This window comes from Eurypyga helias, unplaced genomic scaffold (genome assembly GCF_000690775.1).
Source record: "Eurypyga helias isolate BGI_N326 unplaced genomic scaffold, ASM69077v1 scaffold30441, whole genome shotgun sequence".
NCBI lineage: Eukaryota > Metazoa > Chordata > Aves > Eurypygiformes > Eurypygidae > Eurypyga > Eurypyga helias.
Genome location: NW_010229393.1, coordinates 2,357 through 12,812, shown reverse-complemented (window position 1 = coordinate 12,812; position 10,456 = coordinate 2,357). Strand labels below are relative to the sequence as shown.

At 53.7% G+C, this 10,456-nt stretch overlaps 1 protein-coding gene across 1 annotated transcript; it reads left to right on the top strand.

Annotated features, from left to right (window-relative positions):
- Positions 1–305: 305 nt before the first annotated feature.
- LOC104516157 (androgen receptor-like) lies at positions 306–3,383 on the top strand. The gene is made up of 4 exons (XM_010160391.1): positions 306–446; positions 1,234–1,364; positions 1,892–2,049; positions 3,042–3,383. Exons 1-4 carry the CDS (start codon positions 331–333, stop codon positions 3,195–3,197), a joined length of 561 nt encoding a protein of 186 aa, XP_010158693.1. The 5' UTR covers positions 306–330; the 3' UTR covers positions 3,198–3,383.
- The last annotated feature ends 7,073 nt before the right edge of the window (positions 3,384–10,456 follow it).

Here is a 10,456-nt window from a genome sequence, read left to right as displayed (position 1 = left end):
TTCCTTTAAAGGGCTTTGCTGCTTGCGTTTCTCTCCATCCCCTCCTCGTGTCTCCACTTTCGCCTGTGCCAGTTGCAGGTTTGGGCTTTGGCTGTTTCTGCTTTCCCATCAGGGTGTGAGCATCCAGCTGCCGTTGTACCACCCGGCCATGCTTGTGTCCTGGGGCGAGCCGAGGTTAGGCTGTGGACCACCTTGTCAGGACAGGAGCACTGCGAGAGCGCTGGAGTCTGCACAAAACCAGTCCTGGTAACTGCAGGAACCCAATTTTAATTTGTAACATCCCTCTCTCATTTTTTAATAGGATTTCGCAACCTGCATGTGGATGACCAGATGTCGATAATCCAGTACTCTTGGATGGGCCTCATGGTTTTTGCTATGGGTTGGAGATCTTTCACCAACGTCAATTCCAGGATGCTTTACTTCGCTCCAGACTTGGTCTTCAATGAGTAAGTGCCAAATAACGACCTAATATTGTGCTTTGTCTGGGTCAGGCTAGGTGAGAAGTGAGAAGACAAGGGATTTGTTTCCTGCCTCGTTGTGAAACATAGAGCCAGAGTAACTCTGCTTTCAGAGCTCACCAACAAGCACAGGGCAGCCCTGCTTTTCCCTTCTAATCGCTCTGCAGCCATCTCCAGGAGCAATAAGCAGAGTTGCAATGTCTCTCCCTTTCCCTCAGCCTTGCCCCAGCGTTCAGCCTCCACCGGGGCAGCCGCAAGTGCCGGTGCTGGGCGTGGGGGGCTGGTTTCAGCTTGGTCAGTTGGAGGGAGCAGAAACAAGAGTATATTGTAAGTTCCCCGTGGGTTCTCTCTGATGTACCATCAGCTTAGAGTTGAGGAGGGTTTGTTCACACGGAGGTAGAAGAGCTTAAAACCAATAACTTAGCACAGCAGCGAGCAAAAGCAAGAGCTCTGAGCTGGGTTTCACATCCTTCGTGGATAACCAGAGGTGAATCGGTGCAGGAAGGCAGAGGGTCAAACGAGCTCTGCACATCCCAGGTAGCCATCCGTTTCCAGGCGAGGAGGTTCACAAGTGGGTGTTTTGGGAAAACGGTCCTCGCCTGCAGGCAGGCCTATTGCTGCCAGCATCCTCCGAGACAGTGCCTGGGCTCTTGGCAGCGGGGATGTGCCGGGCGAGGCTGGGATTGCTGGGCTGGGCAGAGCATGTCCTCCCACACGCATCAGACAGGCAGCGCTTTGATCTCCTCGCCGTGCGTCACGCATCTTGCCCTGCCAGGTACCGGATGCACAAATCCAGAATGTACAGCCAGTGTGTCAGGATGCGGCACCTCTCTCAGGAGTTCGGCTGGCTTCAGATCACACCCCAGGAGTTTCTCTGCATGAAGGCTCTGCTCTTCTTCAGTATTAGTAAGTACTCACATCCTTTCCTCAACACATCTCCAGCTGCCGTACGCTGTATCGCCCTAGGGGTACCTGGTGCTTTCCCTGTGCATGTACTCTCACCTCCCAGGGGATGCTCTCCTCTCTGCTGCAATCTGAGCTGCTCAGAGACAACGAGCTGCTGAGCGCAAGGGTGTCACCACCCGTCCCACCCCTGCACAGTGCCGCATTTCTCCCCTGGCCCTCCTGCCGGAGGTTGCTCCTCAACCGAACTGCTGCCATCCTGGGGACCTCCGAGCATCGGCTGCTGAGCAGGGCCACGGCGCTGCAGTTTGCTGCCTCACCTCTCTTCTTTACTGAGTGCTGAACAAGGGTCTTGGGGTTAGCAGCAGTCCAACCAGCCGGTCAGAGTGAGGGCCATAGCAGAAGCAGGGCGGGTGGGCAGATCTTTCCTCTTCGCTCTACACTGACTGCTTCTTCAGCCTTCCTCTTGCTCTTTTATTCTCTCCACTCTGTGGGTACCTCTTACTGTTTCCCTCCCCTGTTCCAACAAGTTCCAGTGGATGGCCTGAAGAACCAGAAGCTCTTTGATGAACTTCGAATGAATTACATTAAGGAACTTGACCGCATCATTGCTTGCAAGAGGAAGAACCCTACCTCCTGCTCTCGGCGGTTTTACCAGCTCACCAAGGTCCTGGACTCCGTGCATCCTGTAAGCGGTGGCGCTGAAATGTCTATCCATACACATAAGAAGTGATATAAGAAAGAAACTTTTTACAGTGAGAACAGACATTCACTGGAACAACCTCCCCAGGGTCATGGTAGCCCCATCACTGGCAGGTTTCAGGGACAGGGTGCTAGGTAGTCTCATCCAGGCTGTCTTTCCCAGGGAAGCTTAGACCGGGTGACCTTTTGAGGTCCGTTCCACCATGGGTGATTCTGTGATGCTTTGAGGTTTGGTTTTTAACTCTTGGCACACCTTGGCGGGGACAGTATTGCAGTGTGCTCCCAAGTTAAGCGACAGAAAAAACAGGCACTGACTCTGCCGAGGGAGTGAAACGTAACCGTGTCTGTCGCTCCCTGCAATAACCACGCTTGTGCTTGGTTTTATGGGCTTCCTCTTATATAAATGAGTATCTCGTTGTAAGTGATGCTTTTCCATCGTCAGCCTAGCAGAACAGCTCAAAATCTCCACGCCCCCAGTGAATCTTCTCTGATTACAGCAAATTACTCTGATGCAGTGAAAACAAATTATCTATTTGTGACATAAAGTCATAGTGAGAGAATCTGAGCTAGACTTTTCCTCTTTCCTGGGGATCAGCTCCATGCCCATACAAACAAAAAGCAATTCTAGTAAGTGAAGTCAGCAGCATCTGCACACAGTAAGACAAGTTTCTGTAGGAGTAGGAAATTGCCATTTTTATACATCCCCTTTTTTGTGGGACTCAGTAATGTTTTGAGTGTGAAGGGCCATGGCAAAATACACTACATGCTCCCAGGCTGGGTAGGTCCCTCGCTCATCCTCGGGATGCATACCTGTCATCTGGTAACGGCTTGCCAGGCAGTGATGGCCAGACCAGAGCAGGTCCCACTGCAGCGAGGTCCAGCCCTGACCCGCTGTGCCCGCTGACATCCGCTCGGTATCTTCCCAGAGAAACCGCTGGGCAGGGACTTCTCGTTTAACAAACTTTCTTCCTTTCCCAGATTGCCAAGGATCTGCATCAGTTTACATTTGACCTTTTAATTAAGGCACATATGGTGAGCGTGGACTACCCTGAAATGATGGCCGAGATCATCTCTGTGCAGGTTCCCAAGATCCTGTCTGGAAAAGTCAAGCCTATCTACTTCCACACGCAGTGATCTTCGGAGGGATCTCCCTGTTCTGCCACCCCCATTTCAGCCATCTCCTGCCTGTTACTTCTGCACTACTGTACTGCAGTGCCTTGGGGAATCCCCTCTGCGGAGGCGAGAAAACGAACCCTGAGAGTCAACTACCTGCTGGGATTCCTGCGATTTCTGTTTCTCCTGAGGTACCTCTGAGCTGAACCCCCTGCCACGGCTTCTGCCGCGGTTTGGCTGGCTCGCTGTGCCGGCACAGGGGACTGGACGGTGGCAGCAGCACCCTGTCTGCGCTGTCTCGTTGGTGTGTTTTCCACAGTGACTTTCAGTGGCCCAGGACCATGGGAGATCGGGAGAAATGCCAGCAGTTGTTGGGTTTGGGTTGTCTTCTTTTTTTAAAACCAGGACAAGAAGCAGTTTGAACCTGTAAGTTTGGGTGTGGGTTACTTTCCTGGCCTCCTTTGGGCCTCTTTATTTGCATTATGGTGCTGGGAAGCAGATGAGTTAAAATACTGCAGCAGAGAAAGAGAGAAGAGCTGGGTGACGAGATGAATTTGTGCAGCCTGATGAATTTACAGGATCTGCTGCTGGGTCAGAAAGCTGCAGTGCAGCCGTTGTGGGGTCTGCTCTGCCTGTGGCCCCACAGCCCTGCCAGCGCAGCAGCACGGACAAGTGTTAGTATTAGCTGATGGGGAAGGTGACCTTTGGAAATCCCCAGAGATGGCAGATGGCCAGTTTTCCACCTTGGATGTTTTTCCTGCAGCTGGTCAAGCTGGATCTCGGTCTGACGCCCAGGGGCTCAGCAGTCACATCCCCGTCCCCAACAGCTGCTGCTCCTCCGACACAGCCGTACCCACCTCCGCAAGTGCCTGACGTCCTCAGACCTCACGCTCCCCCCCTGTAGCCCCCTGCCCAGCTCTACTCCTGCTGGGTGTTTGCAGACCCTGGGTTTCCGGCTGCATTGCTTATTTTCCGTTTGCCACAGCCCTTCTTTCTGATGCCAGCAGGTGAACGTCCCAGGAGCAAAGCAGCAGGGTCGGGATCGGCGAGGTCACAGGACTCTCGCTCTCAGCCCTGTCCTTTGGGAGGTGGCTGTGGTAACGGGCTGGAGCTGCCGTGGCGCTTCAGGGGGGGTGTAAAGGAAACGCTTTGGAGACCTTCTGCCCTTCGGAGCGGCACCCACGGCTCCTGCTAATTGCAGTGGTTGATTGCAGCCCAGGGGGACACAGTCCCGCGTGTGCTGTCGTGCACGCACCGTCCCGTGTGCACAGTCCTGTGTGCGTCGTCCCACGCACGCGGTCCCACGATCACCGTCCCACACATCCTGCCTGTCCCCCGCAGCTCCGTGTGGCATGGTGTTGGCACAGCCTGTGCCCAGGCTGACACAGCACAAGCCGCAGCTCTGGTGAGGATGCCGCGGGAGCTCCTGCCGTGAGGATGGATCCACGTGCCCTGGCTAATGGGGCACTCGGTCCACAGCCAGCCAGCAGCGAAGGTCGATGGGTGACTCCCAGCAGTCAGGAATTCCTGAGAAAAGCAGTCTGGGTTTATCAGGCATAAGCCTTGGTTTGACACCTGGCTGGGGGTGTCGGTGAGCAGGGTACGCGCAGGCTGTTGCCAGGGTGACGCTTCTCATCAGGGGCTTTCCCACGGTCTGGCTTCACCAACAGACCTGTGCAGGGGGTCCTGGCGCGGGCGCAGGCAGACAGCCCGTGCCTCCCCGCACAGGGTTCGCTGTGGGGCAGTGGTTTCACCGTTTTAAACGGAGCAGAGCTTGTGGCGGAACTGTGCCCACACACTCTGCCCACTCAGAGCACCGGTGGGGTCCTCCGGCGCCGGGACACCACCAGCACGAAGCGAATGCCGGAGCCTGGAGAAGCTCATCGCGCGGCGCTCTGCTCCCCCTGCGTAATGCCAGCTCCTCACCTTCGTCCACGCCCCTAAAAGCGGAGGGAATGAGGTTTAGGCCAGCTGATTGCCACGTCCGTCTCGTGCAGAAAACGGCACTAACGCTTCTGCTGCTTGGACCGTTCAGGTGCTGAGCATCACCGTCAGCTCTTCAGGCAAACGCCCTCATGGTACGCCTGGGTTCTTTGCAAACTCTCAGTAAGAACACTTAATTTTCCTGATAGTTTTCAGTCAAGCGATGGGATTTTCATTAAGGGAAGGGGAAAAAAACCCGCAAAACTATCGAAGTGGAGGATGTCCCTTTACAGTTATTTGGTTATCAGGTTTTCCTCCCCTGCTCATTATGGCTCAAGCTCATGCTTTTCCTCCTGAAATCCTGTCAGGTAGGTGGCAACAGAACCTGTAGATAACCTTCCTGAATGCCAGGCAACAGGACAGTAGCTTTTCCTAATTTATAGAGTGCTGCAAGCTTTTTAAGTGTTGGTATGATCTACTAATACTTGCCAATGAACCAGTAAAAAAATCCTGCTGGTGCATTTCTTTCTTCTTGAACATTTTCTGGCTGTTAGCAGAAGTGTACCATGGATAACTGGGTTGGTGATGCCCTGATCTGTCATCGGCAGGAGGGTGTTTATGAGCAATCTGGATCGCTCCTTTGGAGAGCAGTACATTCTTGCACAAGCCCGTGTCAGTAAAGTTGTCGTTAGCTAATGAGTGTGGAGGTGTCCTGCTGGGTACTTCTCGACTGGGAAGAAATCAAACCTCGTAGGGATTTGCTGGTGGAAGCATGCTGTGGATGAAGAAGGGTTTAGAGGGGGATGGTGCCTGTGTGTCACCTGCCAGACGGGTATGGTGCCTCTCCGACCCCGTATGCTTTAAGAGGGGAGCAGGAGCTCAGGGGAAGCTCCCCCGGCTGATGGGCAGGAGGGTGGGCAGACTGCCTTTGTCAGCGAGGCCCCCCGACCAACGCTGGGGTTAGGGTCTGTCTCTTCAGCGTCAAACTTCTGCGACTTTTTTATTCAGAAGTTGACTTTTTGTGCTGTTACTTGAGGGATGACGGGAGGCTGTGGGATGTGCCCCTGCATGCATTTTCTGGGGAGGGTTAACACTTTCCTCGTTTGTTTTCATGGGCTGTTGTACGCACTGGGGAAAAAAGAGGCTTAAGAAATACCAAAGCCCAGGTCCTGCCATGTATCTTTCGACTTTGTGTTTTCTTCTGTGCTTTCCTGTCTACTTTTGCTTTAATAAAGCAAAGAGAATGTCACCATTTTCGCGGTCGTGCAGAAGCTGTCCCCGAGGTGACCCTTGGGACAGCCAAGCCCTGTGAGTGGGGAGCCACGTCCCCCCTCGGTTTCGCTGGCTCTGCTCCAGGTTATCTAGGAACCGTGTGGGCTCTGTGCTGGCTGAATCCGGGTCGTGGCTCAGACCATCAGCTCCCGCCAACGGCAGATGGAAGACGAGGGACACGCGCGCTGGCGCTGACCCAGGCGCGGCATTTTTGCACGGATGGGTACAGTCTCACATGATAACGGGTGCGAGATGAGGTTGTCTTTAGGTAGTGCAGGAGGAGCTCTCCTCAATCCAGGCCCGGAAGCAGCGAGCCAGGTGAGGCGGTGCACTTGGATGCCCAGGCCCGCGGCGTTCCTGGGCCAGACCTTCGCCCGCCTCTGCTTGGCAGGATCCTGGGCAGGGAGGAGAGCGGGGGTAGCGCCTCTCCGCGGGGAGGGGCCGTGTGAGTGTTCCTAGAGAGCCTGGCAGCATCCAAACACTCTTCCCGTGGAAGTCCGAAGGCCCTTCGTGCTCGGCTTTGGGAAAATCGGAGCCAAGCCCGAGCAAGGAGCGCTGGGCCCCGTGCATGGCAAGGTGAGTCAGGGGAGGGGGGAGACTCGCCCCCTTTACCACGTGTCGCTTGGCCTGCGCAGTGCCCGGGGGGTCGTTGCCTTTGGTCCGTAGGGATGCTGGGGTGGTGCCCCCCTGCCAGGGGCTGGCAGCATCACTGGGAAGAGGCTCCCTCGCAGAGTCACTGCTTTCTGCAGCGGTGCTCCACTTGCTGATCTCTCCCTACGTGGTTCAGTAACGTACATTAAATGTATGTATGTATATAAAAAATGAAGAAAATAGAGCCGTGCCCCATTTTATATTGCTAAAGATATGTTCAGTGTAATGCTCCAAGAGACTACTGATTGCACACTGATTGCAACTAGGCAGTCTTCAGGAGATGGGTCCATATGGGCCAATATTAATGGAAACACTGAAATTAATCTTTTTTTCTAGTTAGGTACTGGCCAGTTTTCAAAGGTCCATTCTTTTGTGGCGTGAATGGAGCATGCACTGGCATGGTCTGGTGTCGGTATCTGCTACTCCAGCTTTCTTGTAGCCGATTCTGGTTAGACAGGGATAATATTTGCACTTGGGGGACAACGGAGTGTCCTTTATTTCTGCCCCCTTTGCACAAAGTGTCCTTGCACTTTTGGGCAGGATCCTGGAATTATAAAATGGTAGCTGTTTTCTAACTGACTCGAATTAGACTTTTTAGAGGCACAGCAATCCTTTCTTGCACCCTAAGGACTCATGTCCTGGGGCCCGCTGTCAAACGACAGAGCACCTGGAAGCTGGGCGAGATGCCAGCGTGGCAGGGGGACAGGCAGCCGCATCCCAGGGCTGGGACCCTCTGCTGCCCAGGGCAGTGGGGATGAAACCAGCTCCAGGCTCTGGGGAGCCCAGGGTGCTCCAGCCCGTTCACCAACAGCGTGGGGACAGAGTGGGTCCATGTGGGAACGGCGTGGGTCCGGAGGAGCGTGGTGCAGGCTGCAGCCCTCCCGCCCCCACCTATGCGTGCTCACCCGCTCCCGGGCAGCACGGAGGATGTTCTGCTCGTTCCCTTTTAAAATGGCAAGAGAACCTGCTCTTGTGATTCTAAAAGCAAATGTGTGCGCCACACAGAAAACCACAGCAAATTTATAATAAGCTGCTCTCCGTGCCGGGTATTTTGTGTTCTGTGGCAATTTAATGCTGGTTTTATTTGTTAATGTGCCTCTGTAATAAAGAGAGTTCTCTATATTGATGTATTTTATTTTCTTTGTAATAAGCCAAAAAGCTCATTGCTGGTGCCTTTTTGCGTGGGGAGGACTCCCAGCCCACGGCTGCGTTCGTGGAAGCAGAATGTCGCGGCAGTTGCTCGTTTCACCACAGCTGAGTAAAGTCGGGAAGCAAACACCGCAGGATTCCTGGAAAAAGAGCAGTAGCCTACAGAACGGGCAGGCAACCTTCAGGTACAGCGCTGTGGGTATTTCCCAGGCCCGGTTCCAAGGCGAGGGCTAAGCTTTCGGCATCCTCTGCGCGACAGGGAGGAGGCTTTTGCCCTGCCTGGGCAGGGGCGTGCTGCTGTGCTGCGAACCTTCGTCCTCCGCGAGGTGTGCAGCGAGGTGGAAGCGCACACACAACCATTTTATTTCGGTTGCAGTTGCATGACAGCTGCAACGCTCTGGTCTGTTTTTTTGGCCAGCTTTCAGAAGTGGCAGTGTTTTACCTGAATTAATAGCGTCTGAGGCCAAATTCTGCTTCTAAAGAAGGACATGAGTTGGACTGTTTGTTGTCACTGCTTTTCTTTTTAATTGGAACTGTGATCTGGCCCTGACTACATGGAATAAGGAAAACAGGGACTTACAGTGGCACGATGTCATCGGGACCAGAGAGCAGTCACCCTTGGCCAGCGAGATGCAGTGGAGGATGCCCAGGAGACAACCGTGACCGATGGACATCTATTCTCATAACCAAAAAGAGGAGCCTGTCCGGTGTCCAGGATAAAGACAAAACAGATTACGTGACGCTAGGGAAAATGAAAATACTCACTTTTGGACTGTTTCAGTCCGTGCTGGGGTCCCACGCGAGCGCTCGGCCCGTGCTGTGCCACAGGGCAGACCTTCACGCTTTGGTGTTCCGCTCTTTTTGTAATCTTAAAATCTGTTGTTGTTCCGAGTACAATAAAGGCAGAAGCTCGTGCGTTGGAACACTGCTCTGTGCGTGTCTCCGGCTTTTGTTTCCGTTCTGTGCGTGAAAAACATTATCCGTGTGACGAATACTGGCCACTGAAGATGCCAGGAGTAAGTGGGTCATTCTTCAGGGGTCGAGGCTGTACGTTGGGTCATTCTCGGCCTATTTTTCACAGTCAGATTTTGCTATTAAACACATGCCTGAACTGTTAGTTCAATTACACGTCAATTGATTAATCCTTTCATATATGCCTCTTTGGGTCTTTCAAACTGAATTTCATTGATGTATTTCTCAAAGCAAGGAGCTAATAAAGGCTAGTGTTCTCCTCCTGTTGTTGTTTTCAGTATCTTCATGAGCAGTTGTAAATCCATTCTGCTGGAACTTTTGTTAGAAAATTGACCTACGCTCTCCAAGTAATAAAAAACACTGCTTATCAGCCCGCTTTTTTAATTCAAGGCGCAGATGTGGATACTGCACCAAGGTCAAGATTTTGGTCACTGTGAGACAAACCAAAGAGCTTGGGGAAAAAAAATAATACCTCATCAGTCCACAAATAGCTGGCAGTGTCTGGTGTATAACTGCGGCAGCCGCACACGTACCAATACCCCGCAAGCTGGAAGCACAATGTGCTTTGCAGAGCGAAAAACCCTTGTCCGTGCGGAGCGGCGTGATGTTTAGTCATCCACAGGGAATCTGGTCCCGTCCCTCTGTTTGAATCACAGTTAAAAATTAATGCGTTATTTTCAAAATTCACCCTCGATCGGCCCATCGCAGGCTGCGGGGCCATCTGCGACACCTGCCCACACCCGAGCCCCGGTGTCCCCTGTCAAACTGCTGCTTGGCCACCGCTGTCCCCCAGGATGTCGATGAGCTGCCGGTCCAACACGCCGTGGGGTGACTGAGCCAGCCCTTCCCGTGGCTACGCGTCTCCCGCTCCTACACCGGCCTCTGTGCTCCTCACCGGCTGTGCCTGGATGAGAACAGTAAGGAATTCAGCTGGAGCACCTGCCGAGGACGGGGTCTGGCCAAAAGGGCAAGTTCACTTTATCCAAACTAGTTCTGCTCCGTGACGCTCCAGCCGTTCCTGCTCCGCATGGCGCATCCATCCGCCACCTACAAACTATGTCGACATTGCTGATCCCCGTGAGACAGGCTCAGCACAGCCCAGGCCGCAGAGGAAAGGGAGAAACGACCGGGCCGAGCGCTCTGACCCTGGCAGTAGTCATGCTCTGGCACAGAAACCCACTTGATACCCACAAAAACCATTCAACACTTCTCAACTGGGAGGAGGCCTGAGCGGGCTGCAGAGCTCTGCCTCACGCTGCTGGGCACGTTGTTCTGCTGGTCTTGGCAGTCTCCTGGCCCGGCTAGCAACTAGC

Excerpts from the sequence above, each read along its gene's own strand:
- LOC104516157 (XM_010160391.1), top strand. The coding sequence starts at position 331 with ATGTCGATAATCCAGTACTCTTGGATGGGCCTCATGGTTTTTGCTATG. Across the intron at positions 1,365-1,891 it reads TCTGCTCTTCTTCAGTATTA|TTCCAGTGGATGGCCTGAAG; the intron begins GTAAGTACTCAC and ends TGTTCCAACAAG. Across the intron at positions 2,050-3,041 it reads TCCTGGACTCCGTGCATCCT|ATTGCCAAGGATCTGCATCA; the intron begins GTAAGCGGTGGC and ends TTCCTTTCCCAG.